The sequence below is a fragment of the Alnus glutinosa genome, chromosome 12 (assembly GCF_958979055.1).
Source record: "Alnus glutinosa chromosome 12, dhAlnGlut1.1, whole genome shotgun sequence".
NCBI classification, from domain to species: Eukaryota; Viridiplantae; Streptophyta; class Magnoliopsida; order Fagales; family Betulaceae; genus Alnus; species Alnus glutinosa.
The window spans coordinates 1,674,036-1,689,179 of record NC_084897.1 but is presented as its reverse complement, the minus strand read 5'-3'; the positions used below and the strand labels follow the sequence as shown (position 1 = coordinate 1,689,179).

Below are 15,144 nucleotides of genomic sequence, written 5' to 3'. Positions count from 1 at the left end.
TTATAACTGTTAAAATATAGATTAAATAATTAATTTTTTTTTTTATTAAAAAATATTTCACTAGTTGAGTCTTATTTATTAAAAAATAGTTTGAGTCCACACGTGAGATGTAATGTTAAAATATTAATTAGTAATTAAATTTACATATTCCTATCAAATTAAACTTTTGAAAAAAATTATGATTTAAGAGTCTCATCCCTTCTAATTGGTAACATCAATTGCAGGAGAAGCAAAGGCAACACCATATTGTCATTTTATCTTGTAAATTAATTGGTAATAAAAATTGAACAAAGAGAATTATGAGATTATTTTGGGCAAAAGGGTAATAATAGCATAGGCAACTTTGATAGAGAGATCATTCATCTTTTCTTTTCTTCTTCTTTTTTTTTTTTTTTTTGGTTTTAGAAAATGGCAAAGCAAGCATCCATCTAAAACAGAAATACTTAATAAAAAAAATAAAAAACAGAAATAAACCTGTTGGATTAAGATTTGGAAAATCAGGAATCTTCTTAGACCACAAAGCAAGGTGCTTTAAAAGGACTTTTTAGTTGTTCTAAAAACTTAGAAAAGCTATTAACAAATGCTTTGATGCTAATTAAAGTCCAATCTAATCCAATAAAATAAGGAATACCCAAAAATAAAGCAACAACCTTGTTCTGAAGCGAACTCAATTCCAACTTGAATCCTAAATTTAAAAAACGTTATAGATGTTCTCTGCGTTTGAAGTTTGTAACGAATGCAGATTTCATGGAAAAAAAAAAAAAAAAGAGGTAAATTTTTATTTATTTATTTTCACAGAAATTTCAAATAGAAAAATAGATGAGAAAATAAAAAAATGCAGAAAAATACTATACCAAAGTATATATATATATATAAGCAACATGAATAAGGGAAATGCATTATTAGATTTAAAAAAAAAAAAAAAAAATGAAGATCAGAAAAACCTGGAGGGCAGTTTTGGTAAATAAAGTTAGCGTTACTTTCCCGTCACCCCTGCCTGCGTCTTCCTGCTGCAAACAGTTAATACCCCGTCACATGCCACGTAATGCTTGTTCTTGAATTTTTTTTAATGGAAATGCATGAGTCCTTGAGGCCACCAACTCTGTACTGTCTGTCTTTGACTCTTTGGTTAAAGCGTTCATCTCAGTCTTGACGCCCAAGCATAGATGGAGAAGCAGAGAAGTTTCTCCTTGAAACCCACAAGACTACTGGTATTTTCCTTCACAATCACTTCCTCTGTCGTCTTCTTCACCTTCTTTACTATCTGGGTCATCAAATCCACACCTTCAGTTCGCCAAGAGACCCTTTTCCGGTTCAATGAATCGTCCCTCCGTTTGGGTCTCAGATCAGTAACTGTTCAGACATTATCTACTTCCGGTGGAAATTTTTCAGCAACTGGTGAGAAAAAGTCGATTGATGCCCACTATAGGAGACTCGAAAATGTTTCTGGGTTCGCTTCGATTTCAGTTTTTGGTGGGCTACGGAGAAAGGAAGATGGGCCTGGAGTTCCAGTAGATGGAGGAGGCAAAGGTGATTTGTTAAGAATGCATGAGAGTGTACCTGAGACTTCGTCTGAGAAAATTGAACTTCCAAGTAGTAAGAGGGGTGCGGATAAGAGGATTCGTGCAACTTCATCCGAGAAAATTGAAGTTTCAAATAGTGAGAAGGTTGAACAGAGGAGAGTAAAAGATTGTGATTTAACAAATGGGAGGTGGGTTTATGATGAGAGCTATCCTTTATATACAAATGGTTCGTGTCCTTTCATAGATGAAGGTTTCAATTGCAAGCGTAATGGAAGAATGGACAAGAACTACATGAAGTGGAGATGGCAACCACAAGATTGTGAGATTCCAAGGTAATACTTCCTTGCTTATTACTTTTCAGTCTTTACTGCAAATGCAATTTAGATGTAGTGAGTTCCTGATGTTGGGCTGTACTATAGGTTTAATGCAACGAAAATGCTGGAATCGATCAGAGGGAAAAGACTAGTTTTTGTGGGAGATTCAATCAATAGGAATCAATGGGAATCCATGCTGTGTATGTTAATGGGAGCTATTAGAGATCCAAAGAGGGTTTATGAGATCCATGGGAGGAGAATTACCAAAGAGAAGGGAAATTATAGTTTCAAATTTGTGGTAATTCTGCAGTACTGTTCTTGGCTTTCCGACCTTTTTGTTTGTGGTAATTTCGAGTGTTTGAGTTTGAGGTTGTTTTTGCAGGATTATAAGTGTACAGTTGAATACTATGTGACACATTATCTAGTTCATGAGAGCAAGGCCAGAGTAGGTCAGAAGCGGGTTCAGACCTTGCGAATTGATAGCATCGATCGCGGCACATCAAGATGGAGAGGTGCTGATATTTTGGTTTTCAATACTGCACATTGGTGGTCACATTACAAGACAAAAGCAGGGTAAATGCAGCCTTTAGAGATTCAACCTTTACTGTTTGAAAACCATAAAAACTTATATAGAAGTTTTGGGAGAAAGCATAGCTATGCTTCATTGTTTACATGATTTTCATGTATATTCAGCTTTTAAGGATGTTTTAACTATAGTGAACTTGTACTAAATTTCTTGTAATGGAAGTGTTTAATTTGTTGTTTGTTTGCTGGACTAAGTTGTAATAATTTGCATGTGTAATGTTTAGGATGCTGGTTTTTCATGTTCTGTTATTGTTTGTAACCTCTGCTAGTCTCATAACAGGATCAATTACTACCAGGAAGGGAACCAAGTTCATCCCCGGCTTGATGTTTCAACGGCTTTCAGAAGAGCTCTGATGACTTGGGCATCATGGGTTGATAGGCGCGTCAATCCCAGAAAAACCCAAGTTTTCTTTCGAAGTTCATCACCTTCCCATTTCAGGTTTGCCCTGATACACTGTCATTGATATTGATGCTGGTTTTTTATGGGACTGGCAATTTTTGACAAAACTCACGAACCTAACACGAAATTAGCAGGTTAAGATTGAAGAGTCTGACCCGTTTAATTAAATGGGTTGGATTGGGGTTGATATAGTCACATCCTCATGTCTCGACACAATTTGAATCCGACATTAGGATTGACAATTTGTGACACGAACCACGAACCCGACATAAACCCAATACGAAATTAGCGGATTAAAGTTGAGAAGTCTAACCCCATTTAATTAAATGAGTCGGATTAGAGTTAATCTTTATAGTTTTATAGTTGTGTCTCGACAATCGACACGATCCGAACCTAACACGTGAACATGAATTGCCATCATTAGTTTTTGAATCTCTTCATTCATGCCGGATGCTGAGTAGTGTGTGATGTAATGAATAGGGGAGGGCAGTGGAATTCAGGTGGGCATTGCCTGGAAGCTACTCAACCCCTCAACGAAACTTCAAGCATCAGTTACACTGAGAAGAATATTATTGTAGAGCAGGTCATAAAGCAGATGAAGACTCCTGTTACTTTCTTGAATATTACTGATTTGTCAAGTTATAGGATAGATGGGCATCCATCCATATATGGAGGAAAATCAGGGAAGCGCTCTTCTTCAACCATTCAAGATTGTAGTCATTGGTGTCTTCCTGGCGTTCCCGATACATGGAACGAGATTTTGTATTTTCTTTTGCAGTCTCAACGATAGAAAATCCTTTTTCTTTTTCTTTTTTTTTTTCTTTTTATTTTTCTTTTTATATTTAACGCCTGTTTGATTTAGGCTGGCTTGTATATTTTATTTTTTCATTTTTTTGGGAGATGTACAAATACAAATATTATTCTCACTTATTGAGGTTCATGTCATTGGAACAAAGAAAATACTTCGATCCTTCTTGTTATTACTAATTGAGAGCATTAACATTCGGCAAAGCAAATTTATTCTCTATTTTAACTAAAAAATGATTTTTCTCTATTTTAACTATTTATTTTTTTAAAGCATTTTCAAAGTACTTTAGATCCGATCCACTATTTTAGCTATCAAATCTTATTATTCTATTTGTACTAAAACTCTTATTATTCTATTTAAATATTCATTTTCAAGGATTTTTTTCTTTCTTTAAGAGGAGAGAGAATGTTATATATATATATTTTTTCTTTCCTTCAAACTTTGTTAAGAGAAAATTCTTCAAATGTAGTTTATTAAATCAACATATATTCTTAAAACAAATGATCATTACTTGCATTTTTAAAAGTGTATAGAGAATCACATGTTCTATTAATCTTGTTAAAAATGAATGTGATTCTCCCATGTTAAAAGGTTAGAAGACCGATGTTAGTTTAATAAACTAAATTGAATGAATTTTCTACGAATATGAGGAAATATATTACCCTTGTCCACCTATCATTGACTGCAATTCAAGTCTTAAAATTACTTCAGAAAAGAAAGAAAGAAAGAAAAAAAAAAATCAATCTTGAAATATCACAACAATTCAAATCTTAGTAAACGCCTAAACGGCATAAATTCATAAACAACTTTATATGGCAAAGAAAACAATTTACATTATCAAATTAACAACGATGCATGCATGCAGCCTCCAGCAGCATTGTCGAACTCCTCTACTTATTGCCTATTATAGTTTTGAAGTATTAGAAGAATTTCTAGCTTATTTCCCATACAATCACAATGATTTGACATTATTACTATAAAATCTTTTTGTTCAATATTTATTATATCTTTTCTAGTAGAGGTGATGGATTAAAAAAAAAATCCTCCGGGGGTAGCCAGAAAAATGGGCCACTAGTATGTACATCCTGAGCCAGGGCGAATGTCTAATGAGATTGGTGTTTCTTTGCTCTGCCTTGCGAGAGTGATGAATCATCTCTCTTGGAACCCTCCGGTTTTCGAGCCCATGCGGGTGCTTGATCCGGCCCGTAACGATAATCATAGAAAAGCTCCTCACTAGCTTCAATATGCTCCTTGGCAAAAATGCCTACTCGATGATCTCCGGCAACCAGCATTACCTGTACAAGCAAATGTATTAGTTCAACCGGCAAGAACTAATTCATCAGGGAAGTTAAACAAAGTCGCATTACCTTCGCATAGCAATTAGGGTTTGATGAGTGGTTTGCGAATTTCAGCTTGTCTCCTTTGCGGTAAGCATCAAGGACAAACTGTGAACAAAAGAGCTAGATGCTTTGAGATTTGAGGCATTCTATGACACTAAGAGATGGAGCTACAGCGTATATTATTTTGCTATGAAGGCAAGTTTAAGTAAAAGACACCAAGAGAAGCAAACAGGGAAAGCAGGAATTGGAGAAAGAGGGAAGCGCTTGAATTTTCATTCAAAGCTAAGTTGTTTGTTGTATAAGGGGCATCCCTCAGGCACATAACTCCAATTATATGCTGTATTATGATATAAAATATTTCCTTTTGTAGACCCCTATCTTATTTATTGATTTGAAAAAAAAAAAGGCCTAATGAAATGCACATGTTTATCTAAAAGCCTGCATCAAAACTTTTCTAATGAAGTGATTTTCTGTTGAAAATGATATTCAACAAGAACAAAAAGTCTCCAATCTGTTGATCAAGTGAAAAGGGCTGGTAACCTTTAACTTGTTATGATGCACGCCTGACACCTCAAATTTTTAAAGAATCATGGAGATAATAAACAATGAAGATCACTTACCTGATCATTCAAGTCAAAAAGGAATGATGAGTTTGCGCGATCATAGATTTTACCCCGCTTATCTGCTTCTCTATGGGAGATCAATTCACCAGTATACTCTCCAAGATAGTCATTTTTGTTCACAGGGTTCTGCAATCATATCATCCAAAATTCAGGGAGGAGACTTGGCTGAAAATTATTAGGAAGCAAAAAACAATTCATCTTCTAACCTTCAAAAAGGCCCCCCATCCAGCAACGTCAGACTTCGCCAAGAGAATCTGGCGATCATAAAGGAGAGAAAAAACAAACGTTATGGTAAATTCGCAATTGTTTTAATCATTTTGATGGGCACACTATCAATTTGGTTCTAAACACTAGGAACCACTCACTCTCTGTTGCTGCCTTAGAAAGAGCCTCATGTTTCCACATTGGCCGTCTCCACGACTGGGTGGCTCACCCAATAAACCATCTCCACAACTGCATCATGTATGTGATTTTAAAAGCACCGCTAGAGATATAAGGAACAACATAAAATGATACTAAAATTTACACAAAACCAGAAACAGTTGTTACAAAACCTATATCTTATGTACTTCAATTTACAATTGTTAAAAGTAAAAGTGATCTATAAGAAACTCATCAAAACCGGCAACTGTTAAAGACAGAAAAAATTGCAAACAAAAAGAAAAGATACCAAAAAATAAAAGAAATAAGATGCCTCATAAATAAGGGAAGACCAATCAATAAGATGAAGTTTATCCAGCGTCTGTGAAGTATTTGCATCAAATATATGAAACTCATTACCTAACCCAGCAATTTCGGCAAACATCTGGGTCACACTCACGTCCAGCAGCAAAGCAAGGGCATTGACGACTTCTGCATTGACTTTTTGCACAATGGCATCCCCTGAACCGATTTTTGCAACTCTTTGAGCACCTGAAACATGTATACAAATTCTATTTCAATTCATTTTTCAGGTTCATAATATGCAACTAGCGAAACTTTCAGCAAGCAGAGGAAAAAAAAAATCCAAGCAAATGATTCACATATCATGTTTAATTTGTAACCAAATGCAACTAATTAATTTTTTAATAAGCACAAAATGATTTACTTTAAAAAAAAAAACTCCAGCATAAAAATTCTACTTGATGTGCGCTGCAGGATATCTGTTTGACCACCCCAAGGCATATCAGTAATTTTGTTCGGTCCAAGGGCTAAGCTAATTTGTTTTCTACATTTTATTTGGAACAACCATCTTGTTAATTCACATGGAAATCTACAAATGCCATCGTGTACCTGTGGGTGCTTCCAAACAACTTATAAAACATGTGTAGCTTGCTGCGGTGGACCTTTTTTTTATTTTATTTTTTTATAGGTAATCGCAAATTCATTAAAAGCATAAATGTGCTGTTAAAGTATTGATTAAATGATTAAATTTACATTTTCCTATTAAATCACCACTTATCCCGAAAGTTTAAGTTGATAGGAAGAGATAAATTTAATTATTTAGCCAATACTTTCACATGTTAAATCACTACTTATCCTAAAAGTTTAAGCTGATAAAAAGAGGTAAATTTAATAATTTAATTAATACTTCAACACTCCCCCTCATGTATGGGCTCAAACTCTCTTTTTAATAGGTGAGACCTAACACGTGAAATATTTAATTGAAATGGAATGTAAATGACAGTTAAGGTTCAAACTTAAGACCTTTGCTCTAATACCATGTTAAATCATCACTTGTCTTAAAAGTTTAAGCTTTTAGAAAGTGTTAAATTTAATAATTTAATTAATACTTTAACAAGCGCAATCCAAGTATACAGGAAGTATACAAAAGAAAAGCCTAGCAAGGAGCGGAGAAGAGATCTAAAACACATGTTTTACAATTATATGGAAGAACCTCTAGTGACTTCACAAGCAGGCTTTGGTTTTTTTTTTTTTTGGTTAGTTTACCAGCAGGCTACCTGGCACCTTTTATACAACATATCTTAAATTTTGGCTGGAATGTTTATTGACCTTGATAAAAATGAAAACATTTTCACAACTTCAACAGCGATATACATATATTTTTTTTTTTAAAAAAAAAATCAACATACCCGCAATATTTTTCACAGCAAGTTCCATTATCTAGACAAGGGCATTGCTTTCCACACATGGACTGGCATCCACATGGGGAATATTGCTTAGAAGACTGGTTTTTCCCATCGGCAATTCTTTTCCAAATTGATGGGTGGCCAGCAGATTTCCAAGAATACTTAAACTTCCGTGTTTTCCCCCTTCTACGAAGCAGCCGTGATCTTGCTGGCATCTCTTGGTCCTAACACAAGAGAATACAAATAAAAGAAATGAAGGCTCTATGTTGCAGATCTAGCTAATGGCCACAATGCCCACAGCCTCTAAAAAATAAACGGTAACTAATGCTAATAGGTTAACAAGCAATTGCTGAATAAAAATATCAAAAGTCAAAAGATAACTTGCAGCAACCATGTCAGTTCGATCACCTGTTATCCATTCTATTTTTGGGGGCAACATATTGCTCCAGATGATTCTTCCACTCATAAGGTGTATGGGCTAATTTACAGTAAGTAAATCCCATACTGCTGTAGCGAAATAATAGTTACTACAGTTTTCAGTCAGTTGAAGCACATGGAACTCCTTGGTCAAATTAGTCATGCTACGTTTGGTAATATGATTAATTGGAAAAATTGTTAATTCAAATGGTTGAATCTTGATAGGTGTAGGCTTACAGTCGTGCATAGTCAACCCTTTGTGCTTAAGAAATTTAAGAATGTTGAAGATACATGAGTAACTCACAAACAATGGCCATCTGTAGGGTAACCATTATACCTTATTTCTCATCAGTCAATAAGAATACATTTACAAAACAAGCTCGATATGAAGGGGGAAGAACAACCCCTGCGCTCAACTAGTAAGGTAGTGATTCCACAACCTGGTTTGAATCTCAATGGAGCTACAAAAAATCAAAAGGAAAAAAGAATTGGAATGCTTACAGTAAATTCCGTATCAGCTTTCCCATTGTCTTCCGTAATCGAATTTGGCACAACCAGGGATCTGTGCAGCATGGAAGCCCCCCCATCATGCATGTAACTGGATACTTCTATGCAAGTCCTTAAGCCAGAAAGTAAGTTCCTGGCTATGAGGCAACTGCAAAGCATGAATCCTACATTAAGCGCAAATGAAGAATATCCACATTGCAAGAAAATTTAAATCCAATGTATTAAGTCAGACATCTACAAGAAAAAAACAGTACAAGCATATTACATTATATTTGTCTTTGATCTATTAAATGTCCTCCTTTCATGGCCAGTCAACCTCCATGGCTGGCCATGGATATGGATTTTTTTTTTTTTTTTTTTTAAATGTGTTATCTGAGGGTATAATTGTAAAAAAAAAGAACAGAAAAGTTATTAGATGAACCAGACTGGAATATCTGGCTCTGTATAAACATTTGTTTTCTTTCAAATTCAAGCCACTTATTCATTTCTCATTTGTCTAGCCATTATTTTCTCTCCCTCTCTCAAATTTTTTTGTTCCATCCACAGAAATGACAATCAACTAAGGGAAGCATGCTTCATATGCGACTGACATACTTCCTAAATAAGAAATGCATCATAGAACCCACTGCTCAACCAAGTATTATGTTTTATGTAGTTGTTGTATAGGCAGGTGATAAAGTGGCACTTATCACACACCAAAATTATCCTATCAAGTTAATGTAAAACACTGACATTAACTTGTCATTACTTTAGAAAATTAAAAAGGACACTTATTTCAGTAATGGACAGACATAAATAAACAAGCCATTCTAAGAAACCGAACATACCAATGAAAGTCTGACTTCATATTGATTAAAAAAAAGCTGGAAATTTCAAACATAAATAAGCACCCTTGGAAACTGAATTGGATGCTATCCCCGAGTTCTTCTCTATGACATTGCACTTTTTTTTCCAAGTGACTCAAATGGCAGTCATCGATACCAAAGAAAGAGACTATTAAGATCCTTATTCTATATCATTATTAGACACAAGCAAATTGTAAAAAGAATGCAAAGCAAAAGGCCCCATACCTGTTTCTTCCAAACATCTCTATACCCTTTAAATACAGTTCTTTCTCAATAGGTTTCCACTCAGAACCACATAACTCCTCAACTCTTCTTACTATGGGATTAGATGAGTGCTTCAATTCAGGCACTTCTCTGGTGTCTTTTGGTCCATCTCTGATATTTTCCTCAGACCTATCATGGGAAGCGCTAACAGAACTGACAAATTCTCTTGAAGTATGTTCAGAAGGTTCTTTCGGAGAGTATTTGGGGTTTGTTTGGCTTTCACTATTGTCACTTGAAGTGCAATCCAGAGCTGGTGTAACTTCACTACCTACAATTTCTACATCCAAAGCTGATAATTTCTTCTGTTTCTTACTGGAACCCTGGAAATCATCAGAAAGCAATGTTGAGTTATGTAGCGCTATATCAGTGTGCTTCATGACCTTGCGCTTCCCCATACTTTGGTTGTCTATTGCTGTGACAGACGTATCTGAAGTCAAGGCAGCAGCTTCAGAACCACAAACAGCTTCTGAAGCAACAGGTACAATTTTTCCAGAAATGCATCTTTCATCCTGTATAATGTTCATACTATCATGAGCACCTGGCTCTCCAGCATTACAGGACACAGGAGTCCCAACCCTGTCATCTGAAGTTGTACCTTTGAACCTCTGCAAAGCATTAATAGTTGAAACTTCTAGCAAGCCTTTGACAATTCTTAACAGCAAGAATGTGTGACATGAAAGTCAAACTTCACAAGCAAGAGTGGCAGAAACCCGTATGAAAAACATGAATGACATATGATTATGAGAATAAAGAGGATTTTAATGAAAGAAAAAGATGAAGGGGTTTGTGTGGTCAGCCATCTGTTGAGTTGAGTAGGGCAGTCATTTATCATAGATGAGCAAAACAAAAAATAAATTTATGCAAAAGTGACAATTTTGTGTAAATAATAAAAGCACTTACAAAAATGGATTTTCTTTTTTCTTATATATATAAGTAATTGGCCCCAAAAGCAGGGGAAATGGGAGATTCGAAATAGAGACCTCCGCTTCTTGAGATGTGGTCCCCAGCCAATTGAGCTACCTCTTGAGGTTTAGATTAAAATGGATAATATGCAGAAAAAGTATGTGTCTCATTGATACACAAACATACATGAACACATTTGCACCTAATCAGTGCCAGCGACCATAGTGCTAAGTAAACTTGATAACCATGGCCTCCCAGATTTTAAAACAAATTGCCAATGCATGTTGTTTTATTCCGGAGACTCCGGGAACTCCCTCCCTCCCTCCCTCTCTATTTCTGATAAGTATCATTAACAAACAACCCCTATAGCCAGATGCTAGTCATCTTCAAGAAGGCACCAAGTGTAAATATGTGGCTGCCATATTTACTTGAGTGTAAAATGAACATTATCCAACATCCACATCAGCACGCGCGCGCGCGCTCACACACACACACACACACACACACAGAGGACTAAGGTGTCTCATGCATGGAATAGCAAAGGACCAGAAATAAAGCAAGAAAAAAAAAATCAAATCACGTCTTCTAACATCTCAAGTGCAGTCCATACCTGAAGGTAACACTGAGTACTGCAAGGAATCAAGTCTCCTTCATGTTCAGACCAGAATGACTGCTTTTCAGTCTGTCAAGAAAAGCCATCAAGTAAATAATGAAGCAATATTCAGATTTAGTTCAGAACTATAAACAATGCTGCTGCTTACAGGATAGATTAATGCTTGAGAACAGCCATGCAGGCGGCAGTCAAACAGCTGTTGGATAGATGCACGCAGATAAGCATATATGTAGAAGCAATTCGAGGATTATATCACACACTCCAACACTCATGATTCTCTTCAGAAAAGAATAAAGACGAGAAATGGTCTAAGACCACATACCATACAGCGGCGACAGAAAAGGTTATCAAAAGAATCTAAAGCAGCACCGAGGCTCTTGTCCAAAGATATGCCCTTATCAGATCCACTCTCCCCAGAGTCTTCAGAGTTGAGGTCATGTTTCTCATGATACTTCTCATTGAGTGTCTCATACCGCTCCTGCAATTTAAAACACAAAAACAGAACTCAGCAATAGAAAAGATGACCACAACAAATTCACATAGTGCTGATCATTTTCCAAATAAAGGAGCAAGAAACTTAAACTATCATCCAAAACACAATAACCAAGGTCTTATGTTAAGCCAAATTACCTGGATTTCCAAAGTGGTACCTTCAATAAACTGGCTCACAAAATTTACTACTTCATCACTGAGCCCATGCTCCTGAAAAGCCATCCTGCCAGATTCAAAACAGAACATACTTAAAAGAAAAAATATTTGTAGTACGGAGACCATGAAAACCTTGAACTGGATCCTCAATTTAGTTTTGAATTCATACAAACGTGGCATATAAGATAAAGTTGGAATTTGATGAATACACAAGCATAGAGAGTAAATAGGACCGAGCTTTAAACATATTTGACGATCACTATATGCCTTTCTTTGTCCCAATTATCACTTTGATATATGCTTGTGCTCAAATCATTTTCTCCTCAGAAGGATTGTCATTATCAATAATGTAAATTCCAAGAACAGGACGCGAATAAACTGCTCTGTACAACAATGTAATGCCAAGATCTTCCTCTGACAAGAGTTGGACCACCAAAGTCTATACTGGTTTCTGTTTAGAAATAACATTTCTCCTTTGCAAAGTATAGCATCTCATTTGAACTTACCATAGAATGCGATCTTCAATCTCAGAAAATTCATGCTTCTCTTCCTCAGGTTCTGTAATGTCATCCTCACTGTCACTACAGACCAGTGCTTCGCCACCATGTTGATCATAGTAGATTCGTCTCTTACCAACTACTGACTGGTCGTCAGCCATTCTCTGATTTCTGTGCTGTGTGCAACAAGTTTAAGATAGGAGGAACAGAAATAAAATCTTCCCATGAAACAAAACAAGAGAAGAAAACATATTTATTCTGTGCTCAATATGATTCCGGATTTCTTCTTTACAAAGAGGTAAAAGAAAGTCTTAAAGAAGAGCACTAAACATACACATATCAGTGAAAGGTCCAATCCAGTATACCCATATATAGAGGAATTTTTTTAACTCCATACCTGTCCAAAAATATCCAAGTTGTATAAGGTGGTAACCTCTCAACATGTGGAAGTTTGGTACTCGTTGACAGTACCACTTCATGACCATTAAAATAGTCCTTATCTCCCAAACCTTGTGCAAATCCATTAAACTTACAGAGAGGACGTTCAATTCTTGAAGAAAGAATTTTAACAACCCCATTCTCTGTGGATGAAGCCTCTTTTCTTGATGTCACTGATATGACCTGAGAAACGTGACTTTCTAGCTTCCTTCCATTCGTCTCAATTTTTTCCTATGCAAGATATAAAAGGATTTAGTCAAAAAGGAGTTAGGCAGGCTTCTTCTCACTCCTCGTGGATTAAGTGATATGTAAAACCAAATCCAATGACATGCTTGTAGACTTGTAGTCATTATAGTCAAAAAGAGCAAGACCTATTTCCACACAAAAATTCACAATCAAAGGCCCAATTCCAACTGAGCTATTTGGTTGCTTTATATAACAACGGATAAACACCAATGCAATACACTTAGAGCCTGTTTGAGATTGCATTAGAAAATAAAGCTTTTGTCTATAAAAAAGCCTAAAAGAGCTTTTTTTTTTAAAAAACCTCATTTTGCGTTTTGGGCTTTTTTAGAACAAAAGTCAAATAAGTTTTTTTAAAATTTTTTTACTTAACAAAAAAAAAAAAAAAATTAAAATTTTTTACCAATCGAACCCATTTTTGCTAGGCACAACTTTTATATACAAAAAGCACTATTTAATCTCATTAACGCAATCCCAACCCCAAACAGGCTCTGAGTCATACTTTGCACAACAGACAGGGCCTAAGAATTCCCCGAACCATATAGAGAACTTACATTGCCATAGAACCAAAGAAATGTATGATTCTCCCTACTCAAATAAATCATATAAGATATAAAAATCGGTAAAGTTAAGCTTTTGGTTAATTAGCATACTACTTGATAAAGTTTCGAATTTGATACTAACTTTTCTATATCAAAGAACAACTATGGATTTTTTTTAATTTATTTTATTTAAAAAATAAATAAATTGGGTTTGCTCCAACCAGTGCAAATGCTAGTAGAAAATGGACTAAACTATCTCCAACACCACCACCACCACCACCACCACCACCACCACCACCAACAACAACAAATATAATCAAGCAAGTAAAAACACGAGACTGTAACACTGAGAGTTGCATTGGTCTCAAAGAGCATGAAAAATGAGACTTACTTTGATCGAAACAATTCTCTCCTCTTGAATTTGCTTCTTAAGCTGATTTATCTTATACGACAAGTCTTCAAGAGCATCACTTGACTGTTCTCCACTTGATTTCTGTCAATACATACATAAAAGTAATTTTTCTTTTTATCAAACCACAATAAATTTACTTTGTCCTGGCAAGTGTCTGTATGGTTGAAGAGAAATTATGGCAAAACAATTCAAAAGTTGTTAAATGTAACAATAATTTCATTTTGAGCTGAATGTTTGTTGTTAAATTCTAAATAGTTTGATTAAACTTCCCCTAATGCCCCGTTTGGCTGCAGAGAAAAATAATTTCTCGGCAAACAAACGGAGCTTTTGTACGACGAGAATAATGATGAAAGCGCTACTCCTAAACAAAATTTCGAAATTTTAGTTCACGAAATTTAGCTACTTGATATCAAATCTGTGATCCAAAAATCCAAATAATAAGATAATTAATTGTGACACTGATAAGAGAAGCTTCGGTAAATAAACGAATCAAAAGCACTACAGGAATTGGCGGATTCGACGATCGGAGGAGAGACACAGAGGAGAGAGAGAGAGAGAGAGAGAGAGAGAGACTGACTCTGAGCTTCGTCGAAGAGTCGCTTCCTTTGGACACCATGGCAGCTCTGCTCTGCGACTCCAGCGAGCAAGAGAGAGAGAAAAAAAAAAAAAAGAATTAACATTGGGATCGACACGTGTGAAGCCCGGTGACGTGGGCTACACGTTGAGAATAGCGTTGCCTATCGAGATATGCGTTTGATATCATTCCAAGGTTTTTATTGACTTTTGAATAGGCGTTTGTTTGTTGTTTTTTTTTTTTTTGTCAAATTAAAATATTATTTTTTGTTTAAAATTTTTAACGACATAAAATGTAATAATATGATAAAAATATAATCAATATTTATTATTAACATATCACATTTTTAATATATAGTATTTTTTATGTCGTTTGATGTATGAAGCGACCTAAATTCATATAATTTGAAAATCTATAATTTTGTCACATTCTTAATATTTAGTATTTTTCATGTCATTTGATATATGAAACGATCTAAATTCACATAATTTAAAAACTTATAATTTTAAAAAAATTGTAAGAAATAACCCGGATAAAAGGCAAAGAATAAATGTGTCTTCAATTATTTAAAGGACACAA

General features: G+C 35.2%; 2 protein-coding genes across 3 annotated transcripts; one reads left to right on the top strand and one right to left on the bottom strand.

The window, feature by feature from the left end:
* Positions 1–1,070: 1,070 nt before the first annotated feature.
* On the top strand, positions 1,071–3,760 carry LOC133851688 (protein trichome birefringence-like 6). Its single transcript, XM_062288224.1, has 5 exons — positions 1,071–1,855; positions 1,943–2,135; positions 2,220–2,410; positions 2,703–2,861; positions 3,303–3,760. The coding sequence occupies exons 1-5, from the start codon at positions 1,167–1,169 to the stop codon at positions 3,610–3,612; spliced, it is 1,542 nt and encodes a 513-aa protein (XP_062144208.1). The 5' UTR covers positions 1,071–1,166; the 3' UTR covers positions 3,613–3,760.
* A 600-nt stretch (positions 3,761–4,360) lies between these two features.
* LOC133851505 (histone-lysine N-methyltransferase EZA1) lies at positions 4,361–14,710 on the bottom strand. Of its 2 annotated transcripts, XM_062287946.1 has the most exons (17): positions 14,569–14,710; positions 13,971–14,072; positions 12,754–13,025; positions 12,366–12,527; positions 11,842–11,926; positions 11,534–11,689; positions 11,360–11,407; positions 11,209–11,280; positions 9,657–10,300; positions 8,581–8,734; positions 7,666–7,886; positions 6,374–6,505; positions 5,959–6,046; positions 5,800–5,847; positions 5,591–5,719; positions 4,998–5,075; positions 4,361–4,925 (listed from the first exon to the last, which is right to left on the bottom strand). In XM_062287946.1, exons 1-17 carry the CDS (start codon positions 14,605–14,607, stop codon positions 4,734–4,736), a joined length of 2,622 nt encoding a protein of 873 aa, XP_062143930.1. In that variant the 5' UTR covers positions 14,608–14,710; the 3' UTR covers positions 4,361–4,733. The 2 variants fall into 2 exon arrangements, with proteins under 2 accessions (XP_062143930.1, XP_062143931.1); XM_062287947.1 differs by lacking the exons at positions 13,971–14,072; positions 14,569–14,710 and having other exon boundaries at positions 12,366–12,532; positions 12,754–12,894.
* Between the last annotated feature and the right edge of the window lie 434 nt (positions 14,711–15,144).

Coding starts and splice junctions, on each gene's coding strand:
- LOC133851505 (XM_062287946.1), bottom strand. CDS start 14,607: ATGGTGTCCAAAGGAAGCGACTCTTCGACGAAGCTCAGA. Junction 8,735..9,656: donor GAGATGTTTGGAAGAAACAG/GTATGGGGCCTT, acceptor CATGCTTTGCAG/TTGCCTCATAGCCAGGAACT. Junction 6,047..6,373: donor TGCCGAAATTGCTGGGTTAG/GTAATGAGTTTC, acceptor TACATGATGCAG/TTGTGGAGATGGTTTATTGG.
- LOC133851688 (XM_062288224.1), top strand. CDS start 1,167: ATGGAGAAGCAGAGAAGTTTCTCCTTGAAACCCACAAGACTACTGGTA. Junction 1,856..1,942: donor CAAGATTGTGAGATTCCAAG/GTAATACTTCCT, acceptor GCTGTACTATAG/GTTTAATGCAACGAAAATGC. Junction 2,862..3,302: donor TCATCACCTTCCCATTTCAG/GTTTGCCCTGAT, acceptor TGTAATGAATAG/GGGAGGGCAGTGGAATTCAG.